Below are 18,491 nucleotides of genomic sequence, written 5' to 3'. Positions count from 1 at the left end.
TGCCCAAGTTTTGTCCATTCTCTCTTAACACATGCCCTCACATGGCCTAAGCATCCCCATCCAGAACCCTCGTCATCTCTGTTTTCTAATTGGTCTCCCTTCAGTCAGTCTCTCCTTTATCTAATGCACTCCACAAATTGCTGCCAAATTAGTATTCCTAAAGCACAGGTCTATGTCACTCTCCTGCAAAAATGTTTCAGTGACTCCCTGCTGGCTCTTGGATAAACAAACAAAACTTAGTGTCCTTTGTTTGGCACGTAAAGCTCCTCACAGCCTGGCTCCAGCCTATTTTTCTAGGCTGAGCACTGTGATACCTCTCAGACATACAATCTTACCAAAATGGCCTACCTGCTCTTCCCTGGACACAACCTTCCGTATTCCACCTGCCAGCCTGGAATGCTCCCCCTCTTCCTCATCTCCCAGAATCCTCTATCTCCCTTCAAAATATGACTAAAGGGCCAGCTCCTACAATGGGTTTCTCCTGACTCTCTTAGTTGTTGGTCTTTCCTCACCTCTAAAACTGCAATATATCCTCTAGTTAATCGTCTATGAGCATATTTTACCTTCCCAGTAGAATATAAGCTCCCTGAGGAAAGAGACTATCACTCTTGTATCTCCAGTGCCTAACACAATATCCACACACAGCAGGTGCTTAATAAATATTTGCTGAATTTCATCTGATATGATCCAAGTTGTCATTTCTCTGATATTGCAAACAAAAAGTAGCTAATGCCACCTGCAATGCTGGATGGCAGGCTGACAAAGCAAATCAATCAATAAACATCACTAAGCACCCCTTATGTGCCAGGCACTAAGCTCAATGCTGGGCATATAAAACATAAAAAATGAAGTTATCAGATGGCTGGCCTAGGAGCTCTCCTTCAATTCGAGCTCTGGGAGTTCTTTGCTCCTCCCTCTAACTCTCCCATCAGAGGGGCAGAGGCCACCGAGAGTGACGATGAGGCTGTTGTTGTTGCTGGTTGCTTATTCTCAAAGAGATTCTTAAGAAAGAGGACCATGACATCAGAAAGATGGTGCCTTAACTTGCAAGGGAATTGGTTTTAAGTGAGAGAGGGGTGTTGCAAAGTCACCAGCCTCACTTTCTCCTCCAGATCCATCTGGGTCCAGTAGCTAGATATAGATGAAGACAACTGGAGATGGCCCAGGATGATGAGGTGGGAGTCAAGTCCACAAGGATTCATTAAGCTTTATTATGTGATGGGCACTGTGCTAAGCACTGGGCAAAGAAGGGCAAAAACCAGACCCTGTCCTCAAGGAACCCACAGTCTAATGGGGGAGACAACATGCAAATAGCTATGTACAAAAGGGATATGTATAGGGTAAAATGAAGCTAGAATCACAGAGAAAAGGATAGTGAGATTTCAGCTGGGACCTTAAAGAAATAGAAATGAGGAGAGAGAATTCCAAACATGGGGAAATAAAAATGGACTGAATCAGGACATGGAGTATATTGTGCAAGAAATAGCGAGGAAGCCAGTAATGCTCAACTGCAAAACATGTGGAAGGAAACAAAGTATACAAAGATTGGAAAAGTAGAAGGGCCTGGATTATGAGGATTTTATATTTGATCTTAGAACTAATAGGGAGTTGTTGGAGTATACTGAATGACTGCATGACATGGCCAGACCCGAGCTTTAGGAAGATCACTTTGACCACTGAGGGGGATGGACTGGGATGAGGAAAGACCAGAAGTAGGGAGACCAACCAGCAGGCTACTGTAATAATCCAAGTGTGAGGTGACGACAGTCTGCACCAGGGTGGTGGCGATGTCAGCGGAGAGAAGAGAGGGTATACTAGCTACAGATGTCACAGAGGAAAACTCAACAGGACTTAGCAACTGATTAGAAATAAGGAGGAAGAAAATGAGGAGTTGAAGATTACTACCTAAATCATGATCCTGAGTGACTGGGAAGATAGTGGTGTCCTTGATTCTAATAGGAAAGTCAGGAAAAAGGAGAGGGACTGGGGAAAAGATGATGAGTTCAGTTTTGGACATGTTAAGTTTAAGAGGCCTACAAGACATCCAGTTTGAGATGGCCAATAGGCAATTAGAGATATGAGTTTAGAAGTCAGGAGAGAGGTGGTGGTAGTTGTTGTTGAGTCATTTCAGTTGTGTCTACTCTTCATGACCCCATTTGGGGTTTTCTTGGCAAAGATACTGGAGCAGTTTGCCATTTCCTTCTCCAGATCATTTTACAGATGAAGAATTGAAGCAAACAGGGTTAAGTGACTTGCCCAGGGTCACACAGCTAGTCTGAGGCTAGATATGACCCCAGGTGTTCCTGACTCCAGGCCAGTGCTCTATTTACTATGCCACCTAGCTGCCCAGGAAGAGAGGTTAGGGCTGGACAAATCTATCTGAGAAACATCAACACAGAGATGATAACAGAATCCACAAGAGCTGGAGAGATGACCAAGTGAAATAATAGAGAGAGATATTCTAGAACCAGAAGGGAAAAGAGAAATTGAAAGAATCTATTAATCACCTCTTGAAAGAGATCCCAAAAGGAAAACTCCTAGAAATATTGTAGCCAAATCCCAGAGTTTCCAGGTCAAGGAGAAAATATTGCAAGCAGCCAGAAAGAAACAATTCAAGTATTGTGGAAACACAATCAGGATAACACAAGATTTAGTAGCTTCTACATTAAGGGATCGGAGGGCCTGGAATATGATATTCTGGAGGTCAGAGGAGCTAGGATTAAAACCAAGAATCACCTACCCAGCAAGACTGAGTATAATACTTCAAGGGAAAGAATAGCTATTCAATGAAATAGAGGACTTTAAAGCATTCTTGATGAAAAGAGCAGAGCTGAATAGAAAATGTGACTTTCTAATACAAGATTCAAGAGAAGCATGAAAAGGTTAACAGGAAAGAGAAGTCATAAGGGACTTATTAAGTGTTGAACTGTTTACCATCCTACATGGAAAGATGATATTTCTAACTCATGACACCTTTCTCAGTATTAGGGTAGTTGGGGGGAACATACATATAGGCAACGGGTACAGGGTGAGTGGAATATGAAGGGATGATATCTAAAAAATAAAATTAAGGTGTGAGAGGAATATACTGGGAGAAGGAGAAAGGGAGAGGTAGAATGGAGTAAACTATCTCACATAAAAGAGGCAAGAAAAAACTTTTACAGTGAGGGGAAGTGGGGAGGAGGTAAGAGGGAATGAGTGAATCTTACTTCCATCAGATTGGGCTGAAGGAGGAATAACATACACACTCAATTGGGTATGGAAATCTATCTTACCCTACAGGAAAGTAGGGGGGAAGGAGAGGATGCAGGGGGAGGGAAATGATAGAAAATAGGGCAGAAGGGGGAGGGGTAATCAGAAGAAAACACTTTTGAGGTGGGACAGTGTTCGAGGAGAGAACAGAATAAATGGGTGGCAGGATAAGATGGAGGGAAATATAGTTAGTCTTTCACAACATGACTATTATGGAATTGTTTTACATAACTGTACATGTATGACCTACATCAAATTGCTTGCCTTCTCAATGGTGGTGGGTAGGGAAGAAAGGAGAGAAGGTGAATCTCAAAGTTTTAAAAATGAATGTTAAAAATTGTTTCTACATGCAACTGGGAAATAAGAAATACAGGCAATGGGAGTATAGAAATCTATCTTGCCCTACAAGAAAATAGAAGGAAGGGGATGGGGGGGAGGTAATAGAAGGGAGGGCAGATTGGAGAAAGTAGCAATCAGAATGCACCCTGTCTTGGGGTGGGGAGAGGGGAGAGATGGGGGGAAATTCGGAACTCAAAATCTTGTGGAAGTGAATGTTGAAAACTAAAAATAAATTAACACATAAAAAGTTATAATTGGTCTTTGGAAAAAGTAGTTTCAGTTGAATAATGAGGTCAGAAGCCAGACTGCAGAGTTACAAGGGGAGTAAGAGAAGTGGAGGCATCCATTGTACATGGCCTTACCAAGGTGTATGGGAAAGGTGGTCAAAGAATGCCAAGTCTAGAAAATAGCATTTAAAAGCATGAATGGTTATAAACCAGTTATGTTAAGAAACTAAGGAACTAAGTGAACTACTTACTTACTTTGGACAGCCAGAAGACTCAAATTTATCTGTCATAGTGCCATGCTTACAAATATTGTATCCTTTTAGTAAGCAGTCCTTCAGCTACAACACGAACTAAACATTCTATCTTTTCACTCTTAAGAAGCAACTGGCCAAATCAAATACATAAGATCCTATATTACAATTTAACAAGCATTTGCTAAGTCCCTACTATATGCAAAGTGTTGTACTGTGCCAGGGACTGGAGATACAAAAACAAAAAGTTAATAGCCTCTGCTGTCAAGGAGATGACATTTCCTTTATGTAGTTTAAGGTATATAATTCAATACCTATGTTCCATGTTTCCTCTCCAATCTAGTACAATAAAGACAATGAAAAGTATTAGGAAGGGCTCGACAAAGGACAGGTAGAATACAATCCATTGGCCTAATATTATACATGGGAAATCAACCCAAGAGAACTGAATGAGAATTCAGAGGATAGAAGCAAAAAAGATACTAATGGAATAGGAAAAGAGAGACCAGTGTAAAGAGAACATGATAGGTACAGAGTGAATTCATTAACCAACTCAAATTTTTAAATTTTTAAAAGTACAAAAGACAAAAGCAAAACCAGATAAACTAAAGATGAATACAACATAGAATAGAACAGTCCTGTAAGAAGAGTATCAGGATCTTTAATCTTCAGAATGAACTGAGGCTAGCAATGCATACAAAGGACAAGACAAAGTGTTTCTTGTTTTTATGCTTTTAAACTAAGTATATAAGGGCAATAGAAGTATCAGAAAAGCAACAAGATGGCTGCTCAGGATAGGGAAGATGAAGATAATGGATGACAGTGGGAGTACTGAGCTACTCAATTCCTATTTTATTTATGTTTTTTTTCTTCCAAAGAGAATAGTCTTTAAACTGCGAAATAAAGGAGTTAATAAAGTAGTTAATAAGGAATTGAAAGTAAAGAAGATGAAAGTTGGAGAGAGAGAACCTGGCCTGCTAGGCAAGCTATATTCATTTCATTCATTCAACAAACTATCATTAAGCACCAATCATATCCGATTATGTTGTTTTGACTTAATAAGTATTTGTTAAGTCTCATGTATCAGTCACTGCGCTATAAACAGTGGGGATACAAAAAGAGGCAAAAGACGGTCCCTGACCTTAACTCAAAATCCAATATATGAGACAACAAGCAAACAAATATGTACAAACTGTATACAGGAAAAAAGGAAATAATTAAAAGAGAGAAGACATGAGAATTAAGAGGGGTTGGGAAAGATTTCCTGTCCAAGATGGGATTTAAATTGAGACTTGAAGGAAGCCAATAGTTGGAGAAGAGGAAAAGCATTCCAGGCTTGGAGGACGGGGAGAGAAGATACAAGAAACTCTCTCGTTCGATAAGCAGCAAGAAGGCCTGTATTACTGTTTGAAGATGTGTAAGAAGACAGAAAAAGAAGGAAGGGCTAGGTTAACAGGCACTTCGATACAGCCCTCAAGGAGCTTCCCTTCTACTGGGGCCTTTAATATGAGAAGAGCTAAATACTACAGATAATTTGAGAAGGAAGAAAGCACTAACAACCAGAAGGATCAAGAAAGCCTCCTGTAAGAATATCACCTAAGTTGGGCCCGAAAAAGGTAAGTCTTCTTAGAAGCATAAGAAGTGCATCCCAAGTATGCATAACAGTCTATGCCAAGGAAAAAAATGCAAAACAATACTGAGTTGGGTTGTACAGTTATGGATAACAAGATCAAAGGTATGACCATCCAACTCTATGTTTGGCTAAGGTACAGTGAATGAGTAGGTACTATGAATTGAGGCTAATGAACTAGAAGGTCAAGATGTTTAAGGGAACATTAAGAAATGTATTGAAGTTCGTAAGTTTGTGGTTGAGTGGGAGAAGACAACTGTGAGTCAGACACTGAATTCCTTGACAAAGAAGGGAGAATGACTCAGAAGCTAATAAAGATTGCAACAAGAATTTAGATAGGATGATATAGATGCATAGAGCGAATCTCAAAGAAAAGAAGCTGCTCTTTTATGGGGACATAAGGAAAGTCTAGAAGAGGCAATGAGAAGTAAGGAATACGCTTACTCATCTTACTGGCCAGTGTGTCCCAGTAAACTTGAGAAAGTGCAACTAGTGCTGTAGAATATAGTCTGGAATGCAATGTCTTCTGGAGTGAGTCAGGTTTCTGTGAGTTTAAGAAGATAGTTTTTCCCTCTGGATAAGGAATGCTATCAAATGAGCAATCAATCAAAAACAAAAATGAGAGATATTTTGAAGAATTAAAAAGACTCTAACAACACCATCATACTGTGAAATAAGTACTTTAAAAAGTCATCATAATCAAGTAATATTTAAAAATCACTCTCCAGAACAGGCCAAGGCTAATTAATACATTTTTAACAGCTGGTGGATATTTTCAACACTCATTCAAGATTAGGGTGGAAGGAGGGGAAGGGCAAGAAAATAATTTCATTTGTTGATCAGTTGGGCATGGAGAAGACCTAACCCTACTGAAGAAAAAGACAGGTGACAACAGCACTTCCACTTATCTGTCTATTTTGGTATCTATGAGAATAAAATCTACAAGGGAAGTCAGGAAGGAAAAAAATACTAAACTATATATTGATGAAATATTGCTGGTAAAGGATATGGCTGAATGATGGCTATCTTGGTAAATTAGTGTACAAATAAATTTAAGAGGCAGTCTTTCTAAACTATTTATGTCAATCTACTACTCTTTGCTATAGAAGTTTGAGGATGCCTATTTTAATACTTATAATATAACAAACAATGACAATGTTTGAATACCGATCCAAATAAATAATATATCTTACTTATCATAAATTACTCAAACTATATTTCTTTCAATAAACATTGATGTCTAATGCTTTGCAAATATTTATCACTAACAATGTTGAGTATACCATTTTCAGACCTTTTCAATAGAAGATATACTATTATTTGATGTATCATCCTTCCTACTAAACAAATAGATTTGCACCAAATTATAAAATTTGGAATACAATTTTCAGGTAAAAATATAGTAATAATAAAATAAGTTAAATTTTTCTGGCATTCTGTAAAAGTCCCAACACAACCCAAAAGTACAGAATGGCCACTTGGCTCCATGGACCTTAGAACATGTAAACCACGCTCTCACAGACCTGTAAAGCAAAGCCTGCTTTACCCCTCACTAAACTCTTTCTCCTCCAATGCTATTTTCCCTCACTCTAGTGATGACATGCTGAATTCCAACACTTAAGGAGTATAAGAAGCACAGTTGCTCCTAAATTACCCTCCTACGCTCTATTTATTTTGACCAAAGGAAAAGAACTAAATGTTACAAATCTCTGTGGAAACATTTTCTACCTCTGGAAATTAACCGGCAAACTGAAAAGACAACATGAAACCTATCAAAGCACTGTGTTATCACAACTACAAACTTTCAACTGGCTTTTATCCAAGCACTTAAGAAATCCTAAAATTCAGAGATCACAAAGACAGATCTACGTTTTCCTTCTTGCTAAACAATTATTGGATGAACCTCATAGCATTAGTTCTATGGAACTGCCCCCTATAGGAAAGGCAGAAAATTTAAACTAACTGGTGCTGACCTCAGCCAAAACTGAAAGGGTTGGAAACCTTAAGCACCCACCTACTAGCCTTTTCTAAACCATCTTTCCTTTGTCCTAAGGTCCATACAGAAGACCATGTCCACCCACCCAAGCAGAACTGTCCTCAATCAGCACTGCTCCTACTTTACATCTCTCTCCTTCCATTAAAGCCTGCAAAGTCAAAAGTGTTTTATAAACCACTCAATGTTACAATGTTAAATAACAGATGATGGTTACCTGTTACCAATCCCAAGGGTACTGGTATGTTACCAGGACACAAAACCCAAAGCAATGGATTTCTACTAGTAGAATTTCAATAATCAGCACACTCCAATGATGAGATCTTTTTCAGGGACTTTGAAAATACACAACGTGAGAGTTGGTCCAAAATCAGGGCTATCTACCAGTTCTTCACTTAAGACCAATGAGAAACATTGCAAAAATATATATATATATATTTGGGAGGGAAAATGGAGAGGAGTTTTAGTATATAAGTGAGAACAGAGCAAAATCGACACTGCCCGTTAAGCGGATGAAATTAATCAATCAACCAGTATTTATCAAGGATCCTACTACAAACCATATACATAAACGGGGTATACATAAACAAAAATGAAGCCGTTCTGTCCTCAAATACAGCACAGGTGTGCCAGGGGCTTTACCCATTTTTAAGGGAAGGAAGGTACTCAGACCAAAGGTGGCTGGGTAAGACCTAGCACCAAGCTCACACCATTTCCGAGAGCCCGGGCCTAACACCTCCCTAGAGGCTGCCCACCCCCCGACGCAGGTGATGGACTGACGGAGCGGACTGACACACAGCAGGGCACGACCGAGCCCCGCTGCGCCCATCGGTCACGGGGCTTTGGCTCTTCTCTTCTTCCCCAATACAAAGGAGGAGGGAGAGAGAACGCGATCTTGGGGGCGCCGGCCCCGGTCTCCCAGCCTCCCGCCCGCCCACCCTCCTCGGCCGCCCCGGCTCCGCAGGGCCCAGGCTCCGTGACAGGCAAAGCCAGCTCACCGACTCGGCCGCCGCCTCCTGCTCGTCCACCGCCAGGGCCCACGAGTCGGTGGTCATGGCTCCGTGCCGGTGGCCTGGGCTGGACGGCCGCCGCTGGGAGGGGTCCGGGGCCGGCACTGGGGAACCCATGAGCAATGTGAGGTGGGGAGAAGGCGGGAGGGCCGGGGAGCACCGGTTCTTGGCAGCAGGGATGGGCACGGGGCTGGGCACGGGGCTGCCACTTCCGTTCCGGGGCGCCGGGCCACGCCCCCGGGCCCGCCCCCAGAAGCCGGGCCATGCCTCTTCCAGCTCATCGGGGGCGGTGAGAGGAACCAGCTGTTTTCAAAGAAGGAGATCCAGCTGTCCAGCCTAGTTTTCGAAAAGGGGCTCCAAATCACTGATAATGAGAGAAGTGCAAATAAATCGAGGCAACTTTGGTTTCCACCTCAAATCTGGCACTGACGCTTATAAACTGTGTAATCCTGGGGAAGGCTGCTCTTTGCCTCAATTTTCTCATCAGTAAATCCGAGGATGGGGGACAAAAAGTCAAGAACCTCAAGAAAAATAATGAAAAAAAAAAAAAAGCAAGGAAAGGAGTTTGGCATGACCAGATGTCAAATTATGCTACAAAAAAAAAGTGATGATCGAGAATATTTTAGCATGATTTAAAAATAGAGGAACTTATCAATGCATACAGAAGCAAATGAATACAGTAGTATACTCTCTGATAAACACAAAGACTTCCAAATCCCAGGGTAAGAACTCACAATTTCACCAAAAACAATGGGAAAAGCAGAGAGCAATCTAGCAGATGTTTGGTGCAGACCAACCAATCCCATAGAAACTTGATTTAGATATTAAAGATTTTATCAAAAACAAATCACTGGAGCAAGGAAGAAAATACCTTCACAATTATCAATAAGGGAAGAGTTCATGACCAAACAGGTGACATTTTGATTACATAAAATAAAGTTTTGCACAAGCAAAACCAATGGAGGTAAGATTATAAGGGAAATGGTTAACTGGAGAAGAAAATCTTTGCAACAAGTTTATCTGATAAAGGTCTCACATTCATAATATATAAGGAACTAAATCAAATTTATAAAACAAGAGTCATTCCCTAGTAGGTCAAAGATAAATAAGATATGAACAGATAATTTTCAAAAGAAAGAATCCAAGCTGTCAACAAGAATATGAAAAGATTCTCCAACTAGTAATTAAAGAAATAAAAATAAAAACGCTAAGGTTCCACCTCACACCCATCACAATCACTGGGGGCTTGAGGGAAACAAGCACATTAATGTGCCGTCATCAGTGGAACTGTGCATTGATTCAAACATTTAAGAAAACAACTTGGCAATGTGCCTCGGAAGTCAATGAACTGTGCATATACCCATAGATGCTACCACTAGGTCTATACCTCAAATACATCAAGGAAGAGAAAAAGGAACTGGTATGTACAAAAAAATGTTTATAGAAGCTCTTTTGGTTATAGCAAAGAACTGAAAACTAAGGGATTGCCCTTCAATTGTGGAATGGCTGAATAAATTATATGAATGCAATTGAATATTACTGCACCAAAAGACATGATGAAAGAGGCAGTTTCAGAGAAATCTTGGAATACTTATATGAACTGATATGGAATGAAATGAACAGAGCTATGATTGGGGATGCTGGGATAAACTGTGGTAGGCAAATATAATATTACTATGCTGAAGAAACTACAAATATGATAAAGATTTACATGAATTGACACAGAATGAGGCGGAGCAAACAAAACAACACATACTAGGACAACAATAAGGTAAATATAAAGAATAATCACCACAATCAAAAGTGAAAGTTGTAACATTACAAATAACAAAATTTTTGGATTTGTTGATCAATTTTGCTGATTTTTTCTCTCTTTTTCCCCTTTGTCTTCAAAAAATATATATTTTGTTATATCTATGGGAGCAGGAAAGGATAGGAATAACAGGAAAAATATTTGCAATATGAAGTAAAAGATAATAAAAATTTATTTTTTAAAATAAAAGACAACAATTTATAAAATAAGCCTTTAAAGAAAAAACTTTGAAAGACTTAAGAACTCTGATCTATGCAATAACTAAACACATTTCCAGAGGACTGGTGATGAAATATGCTACCGACCTCCTAACAGAAAGGTGATGGGACTCAAAATATTTTTGGACATCGGAATATGTTTTGCTTTACTCTGCATATTTTTTGTTACAATGGTTTTTTTTTCTTTTTTTTCTAATGGGGGTGGGGAAGGAGAGGGAGGCTAGGGCTAGAATTGTCAGGTAGAAGGAAGGAAGAAAGGAAATGGGAAGTATTGAAAGTTTTTTTGAACACACAGAAGAGAACAGAAGGGGAGCCAGAAGTACAGCAAGGCAGCTTTTGAAAGTTACGTGTTGAATTTAATATACAAGTTTCCCCTAAAATGCAATTTTAAGTTTAATAACTTCAGAAGTATAAATGCTACAAACTAACAAAAAATTTATTGCCATGTCTCATTAAAACTAAATATTCAAAATTCAATAAAGCATAACAGAAATTTAAATATTTAACTTTTGAGGGATTTTTTTTTAAGTTGTAGCATTTAAGTGATTCTGAAGTTAAAATTTAAAACTGCACTAAAACCTTTGGAATACCTTATACACTTAAAAAGAAGAGATGGGTCTAGATGCCCTCTCAGGCACCTTCACCTCCAAGTTCTAAAATCTTCTGTGGCAAACCTGAGGGATAGCTTATTTTGTTGTCTCTACAGTGAGCAAAGCTGAACAACAAATATTTTCTTGGTACTATTAGAATCTAATGAAATCTCTGAACACTGTGCTGTTCATTTTGTAGGAAGGAGGACTGAGGAACAATAATTACCCTGCAACTCTTCTCCCTCCTTCCCACTTTAAACACTCCAACTACCTAGATGTTCAGACTCACCAACACAGAAAAAGGGAATAAACAGCACTACTATCACCCAGCACCTCAGAAGAAGAGAGGGAGCCTGCTAATACTTGACTTTTCCCCCCCACTAGGTTCCGATCTTTTCTAGTTGTTCTTTTCAATTTCTTTTTAACTCAGGCCATGTAGACTCAAATGTGATTTCATCTTAACTCAGTTTGACAGTCTCCAAGTGCCCTGGAGACCTTGTAGAGCTGGTAATGACAGGATTCTTCCTGTCTCCTATTGTTGTAGGTTAGGGCACTGAACAACTGGTGGCTAGATCAGGCCCAAGTTCAAATCCCACTCCAGACACTTACGAGCCTGTGTGACTGCTGTCTAGTGATAATCATTTAATATCAATTTAATAACCTCAATAAGGGCCAGAGCCCGAACTAATCAACTAGAAGAAGAGCCTGAACCTAACAGCTTCTTTGTTATCTGAGTAAACTCAGAGAATACCGTCAATAAACCTAGATGGGGCTGACTTAAGAGCATTCTTTCCTCTGTTCATGGCCATTAAAGATGAGACCATTAACCCAAGACACTATCTTGAACAATGGGACTTTTTCTTATCTTAATCTTCTATAGGCATATACTATGTTATGGCACGTTAATGGTAAATTAAACACAGAGATCCTGGGTTGTAATTTCAATTGACACTTTGTCAACTCTCTTATGTATTTACAACCTATTCAATTAAGAAAAGTCCTTTTTTTGTATCATGGTTAAACATACATGGAGATCATAAATTTGAGTAACAGACATGCTGAGTTGGGACTGTTATAAAATGTATTTAAACCTTCTCGTTCTTTTGTTCAGACAGTCAGATTTCATCTGGCTCCACACATGTATGTATTCTGCTAGCTTTAAGGGAATAAACAATACGAATTTACATATCACCTAGCTTGTTTGCCTCCTTTAACCAAACTTTCAGGTTGACACAAGTCATTGACCCTTTTTCTACTTCGGTTTTCTCATCAGTAAAATGAGGGGGCTAGACCCCAAGATCTTGGACCCAGGGATTATTCCACACTCCCTTTCTTCCTTCCTCATCTAAGAAGCTGACACGGGGTGACTTCAGAAGGGCTCAGCCTGAGAGGCCTGAGTGGGCTGCCCCTAGGCCTGGGTCTGGGCCTCCCTCCTGCTCCTCCTTCTTCTCCTCCCCAACAACACTTAGGTTCCCCCACACTCCCCAGAACCCACATGCCCCAACTACACTTACGTCCCCCACAGGCAGGGCCAGGGAGAAGAGGCCCAGCGCCCTGCCTCGGGCTCGGCCACTCCTGCCGGCCATGGCCTCCACAGCTACCCCCTGGACAACGGCAGTTAGAGCACCTCCAACTGCCACCTTTGGCAGGGCCCAGGTATGAAGGAGGCTGTCATTGGCCAGGAGAAAGATGGATGGGCCGGGACAGCCAATCAGGGCCAGGGAAGGTGTCTCAAAAGCTGCTAGTCCTTGGTGAAGTAGACATCTTGAGGAGGCTCGGCCAGCCCTAGACCTGGGGGAACAAGAGAGGCCTGTGGGTGGCAGAGAAGGGAAGGGCAGACTTTGGAGCTCCTCAGAAGCCTTCCCTAAGCAGTTTAGGCCTAGCAGGGCTTGTGACCACTCCCTAGTCTAGCACCAAGTCCTGGGGAGAGCCTGAGAGGCAATCCCTTAATACACATCTGCCAAGCCAGGCACCTGAATGAGGGCAGTAGCACCACCCCCACCACCACCCTGTTCCTGAGGCAAAGGAGAAAGAGCCTTTCTTCTGAGACCTGGATCATTAGCTTAGTCAATACTATGACATCGACTGCCCACAAGGTCATAAACAAGGCCAGGTCAGCTCTAGGACACACTTCAAAGGGCTGGGGAAGAACAAAAGTCTGGGCAGCCAAGCAGGAGAGTATAGTGAGGGTGGAGAAGCATTCTCCTCTCTAAGTGAAGTTAATAAGGATTAGCATGAGAGACTTTCTGCCAGTCTAGCCGACCAGAATTAGCTTTTAGAGACAGCATACATATATGCAAGGTCAGTCGTATCACCCTTTCAGGGGTGGGTAACCTGTGGCCTCAGGTCCACATGTGGCCCTCTAGGTCCTAGGGTATGCCCTTTTGACTGTGTCTAAGTTTTACAGAAAAAATCCTTTTATGAAGGGGATTTGTTCTGTGAAGTTTGGATTCAGTCAAAGGTCCCCACTAGAGGACCTAGAGGGCCACACGTGGCCTCAAGGCCACAGGTTCTCCACCCCTGCAGCTTAAATCAATTTATAGCCGACGGAATATTCAACAATTAAATTTGGCTATAGCTAATTCCTATTCATTTTCTAACTTTCCACAACCATGTTTTTTTCCTTTAGATGGGTCTGAATCTAGGTTTTGTTACTTATTACCTCTATGACCTTGTCACCTAATCTTCCTTTAGGCCTCAGTTTCCTCATCTTTAAAATTAAGGAGGTATCCAAACTCACTGCCAAATGCTCCTCCTCCTGAGTGCTGTAGAAACAAATTAAACTGGAACCAGGAAATGTTTGACAAAAATTAAAATCTAACATGGACACCATTCATTTGTGATTTTCTAAATCCACATGCAGCCACAGGGACCTGTTTCTATTTGGGTCTGACACCACAAAACCAGACAGAGATAGATGACCTCTGAGAAGTGCCTGTGTTTCAACAATCCAGCTAGCAGCTGTTGTGGGAGTGAAAGACCCACACAAGCCCAACAATAAGAATGCTGCCAAAGCCCAGGTTCTTTTGGTCTGCTTTACTAAGGAAAGCAATGTTAAGGGGTTGACAAGTTTACTTTAATGCAGCATACAAATATCACTCACTTAGTTCAGGGGAAAAAGCCAGCACCCTGAACTTCAGAGCAAATACGAACAAATTACAAACATTGACAGATAGACCCAATACAATTCATGGTTACCAACATCCAGGTTCAGCCTGAGAGCTCATTACATGGGCTGGCCCAGAGTCATGCATGCCACCATGGCTGTGGGTAAGAGCTCCGAAAAAGAGAACGCCAAACCCCTGGTTTTATATCTTTTTAAGGGTCAAGGGTGAGTCACACATGCAACTCACCCATGTGACCTAGAATAGTCACAAAGAGGAGACTTAAACCCACGTGGTCAAAAAGCCTCTGATGTCTCAAACATGTCACTCAAACTCATGTGTAAACTAGGCCCTCCCCTTAGGCAAGGAGGTCACCAAGGACTGCCAAATCTAATCAAGGAAACAAAGGCCAAACTCTTCAAGGGGCACTTGGTTGAACTGAGTGCTAAGAGCCCATTTTGTTTACCAACACAGCCTGTCACCCAGCTCTTATGAACCTTGTGTGAAGGGAGCCAAGGGGCTGCCAAGTGAAAGTGAGGCATCAAAGAACTTGTTCCCCACTTGTTTAAAGGTCCAGTTACTGATGTATCATCTGCTCCTGGAAAACACTGGCAGAAAAGAACCTGGGAGCCCCCTAAGCATGGCTACTGAGGCCTTTACAGTATGGCTTCAATACCACTTTTCTTAACTTAGCTTTAATTAAACTGGAACTCTCTCCTCCAGCTACACTGCTAAGTTCCTCCACAAACCCTACCATCCTTCATTTTACGTTTAAAGTCTCAATTCAAGGGGCAAGTTAAGTCTCAATTCTTCTACAAAGCCTTCCTTTCTCTCCTCAGCTCACGTTCACCTCCTAAAGCAAGGGGGAGGCCTGGATGACTTAGCAAGTCCTTTTCAGCCCCAAGTTTTAGAATTCTATGAATTCCTACGGTACTTATTATTTATACTCATTTAAACATTTGTCATACACTGCCTCGTTTTGCCACTTATCTATTTCATGTGTGTAATAGTCTGTTGGCCTAACAAGGTAAGCTCCTAGGAATCTCTACAAGTTTTGGAACCAGAGAAGCAGAGTTCCCTTCAGAACTGCCCTGAGAATGAGGCCTATTCCCAAATGTCCAAGAGGAGATATCCAAGGACCAGAAAACTATCTGGGACATCCGGGCCTCAGGGCAAAATGTGCTGATTAAATGGGCATTTGGAGTGGGTTACTGGGATGCAAGGAGACATGATGTTACTTAATACTGATGATCATCATTGTATTGCTTTGACCTTTTGTTTCACTGCATTTTTGTTTAAGTTTTCTTGGTAATATGTAAATCTCTTCTCTCAAAATTAGTCCATTGTGAGCCTTCTAAGTAGTCTGATATGTAACCTGACTTACATATATGAATATATGAAAATCCTTATAGATTTGGCAAATAAGCAAGTGATCCATGGGGGGAATGGGTTGGGGGAATTGAGTGCATTAAAACAAGTGGCAGTGGGAACTGAGTGAACCATGCTAATTCCATCCTGTCACTCAATTCTGGACCTAAATCACTTCCATTTCTTTTCAACGATGGATCTAGTCCAATTTCTGTCTCGTGAGAAAACTTTATTGAATTGTGGGAACTGAGAGAGGACTTTGTTGCATTGTTTGAACCTAGTTCTGCATGACTGGGAAGCTGGGACCAATTCTACCTGCTGCTTAGAAATCTCTAGAATCACCCAGAATATTTACAAGTGGAGGGTCCATTGCTCACACACAAAAACTGACTGAAATTTTCTGGTTTTTACGGCAAGAGGAGGTTATCCCCCAGCAGTTCAAGGGATGCCTCCATTGTCCATCTCTATAAAAGTAAAGGAAATAGATTATCCTGTGATAATCACAAGGGGATGGGAGGTGGGGGTTGGTCAGTGTCTCTCTCTCAGTCACTGCTGGCAAGATTTTTGCCAGAGTCCTCCTTAGTAGGTTGATCCTTCACTTGGAAGATGGTAATCTACCGGAGAGCCAGTGAGGCTTTAGAAAGGGCCGAGGAATGGCTGATAGAGTGCTGCCTGACAACACCAGGAGAAATGCCAGGAGCAGAAGAGACAACATTTGTTGTACACAATGTTTGTTGATCTGACCAAAGCCTTTGATACTGTCAGTCATGAGGACTTATGGAAAATTATATCAAAATTTGGTTGCCCAGAGAAGTTCATCAGTATGAAACATCAATTTCATGACAGCATGCTTGGATAATGGACCATGTTCTTGAGCTTTCCCAGTCACCAATGGAGTGAAACAAGGCTGTGTGCTTGCTCCTGTGCTTTTTCAGCATGATGTTTTCAGCTCTGCTGTCAAATGCCTTCGATGAGGATGAACACGGCATCAAGGTCAGCCATCTCACCGACATTAAATTCTTCAACTTGAAAAGGCTACAAGCCAAAAACAAAGTGGAAGGAGTGACAAAGCATAATTTTTTGTTTGTGGATGACATTGTAGATGCAATGCAGCCTCTGAAGCTGAGATGCAGCAAAGTATGGATCAATTCTCTGCTGCTTGTGTTCATTTTGGCCCAACACTTAACACCAAGAAAACACAAGTGCTCCACCAGCCAGCACCACACCATCCATGGAACCAGCAGTTACAGCAGATAGAGCAATTTTGAATACAGTGGGTAAGTTCACTTACTCTGGCACTGTAGTTTCCAGGGATGTCCACACTGATAATGAGGTAGACACACACATTACCAGAACTAGCTCAGTGCTTGGGAGGCTCCGAAGGAAAGTATGGGAGAGAAGAGGTATTAGACTGACTAACAACCTGAAGGTCTACAGAGCTGGTGTGCTGACCTCATTGTTGTAAGCCTGGGAAACCTAGACAGTCTACCATCGCTATGCCAGGAGACTGAATCACTTCCATCTGAACTGTCTTAGGAACACTCTAAAGATCACCTAACAAGATAAGGTGCCAGACACTAAAGTCCTTTCTCAAACTAAACTGCCAAACACTCAAACTACTGAAGAAAGAGCAACTCTGATGGGCTGGCCACGCTGTTCAAATGCCAAACACTTGCCAAAAAGACTATTTTATGGAGAAGTCACACAAGGCAAGGGCTCACATGCGGGTCAGAAAAAGGGATACAAGGACACTCTCAAGGTCTCTCTGAAGAACTCTGGAACCAATTGTGTGACAGGGGAGACACTGACACAGGACCACCCAGCCTGGCATGCCCTCATCAGAGAAGGTGCTATGCTCTATCAGCAAAGCAGAATTGAAGTAACTCAAAAGAAACACGAGATGGGCAAATTTGGAGAATCCACCCCATATCTTCACATGGATTGTTTGTAGCTGACTTGTGGCAGAGCCTTCCGAGCTCATATTGATCAGCCACAGTCAGATACACTGTAACTTGACTCTAACATAGCAAAGTCATTATGGTCCTTTTCAAGAATGAAGGACAACCACCAAGAAACCCCTAACAATCTCAGTTATGCTGACCAAAAACGGGGTCAGTTCCAAAGAATGATACAAGGACTTTTCTCACAATTGTACATCTCAAGCAACCCATATGTCTTATCTGAAAACTGGCCCAGTACTGATCAATCAGTTATCGTTCCATGTTCCTTTGATCGTTCACAGACTCTTACGACATCTTTTTCTGATTTCAGGGAATTACACCTGTTTGCTCTACTTCTCCCAACTTGGAAAGTCCCTAATCTTTCCTTCAATTAGAAATTAGATTACCTAATTTTGTATCTTGGTTGTTTTCTTTTAATTAATTGGTCTTAATAACTTGTTTTTAACGCATAAAAGTCTGTCTCGTGCCTGTATTTGGGGTCCAGCTCTAAACTGAGGTCTGACCCTGATTTGTTATGCAATTGGCATGCACTGCTTAATAAACTGATATGCTCAGAAGCTGGAACCTTTGTTTCCTCAGTCATTTCATCTTTCAACCACCATAATACTGAACTCCCTTCAAGATTAAGTTTTGGGTTTTTGGTTTTTTTTGACTAGGTAAAAGAGGCCAGTCTTTGCCTCATTTCTTACCTAGCCATAATCACTGAATGGGCCAAACTAAGACCTGGGAAAAACC

At 41.3% G+C, this 18,491-nt stretch overlaps 1 protein-coding gene across 1 annotated transcript in view; it reads right to left on the bottom strand.

Moving 5' to 3' along the window:
• LOC118842980 (ATP-dependent RNA helicase DDX19B) overlaps window positions 1–8,929 on the bottom strand; it is a 30,827-nt gene extending 21,898 nt beyond the window's left edge. The window contains exon 1 of the mRNA XM_036750338.1: window positions 8,691–8,929. Coding sequence (XP_036606233.1) covers window positions 8,691–8,819 — 129 coding nt within the window. The 5' untranslated portion in view covers window positions 8,820–8,929. The remainder of the gene's footprint in view (window positions 1–8,690) is intronic.
• Window positions 8,930–18,491: the final 9,562 nt, after the last annotated feature.

This window comes from Trichosurus vulpecula, chromosome 3, assembly GCF_011100635.1.
Source record: "Trichosurus vulpecula isolate mTriVul1 chromosome 3, mTriVul1.pri, whole genome shotgun sequence".
In the NCBI taxonomy this organism is placed as follows: domain Eukaryota; kingdom Metazoa; phylum Chordata; class Mammalia; order Diprotodontia; family Phalangeridae; genus Trichosurus; species Trichosurus vulpecula.
The sequence above is the reverse complement of the archived record's forward strand: the minus strand, read 5'-3'. Positions and strand labels throughout refer to the sequence as shown.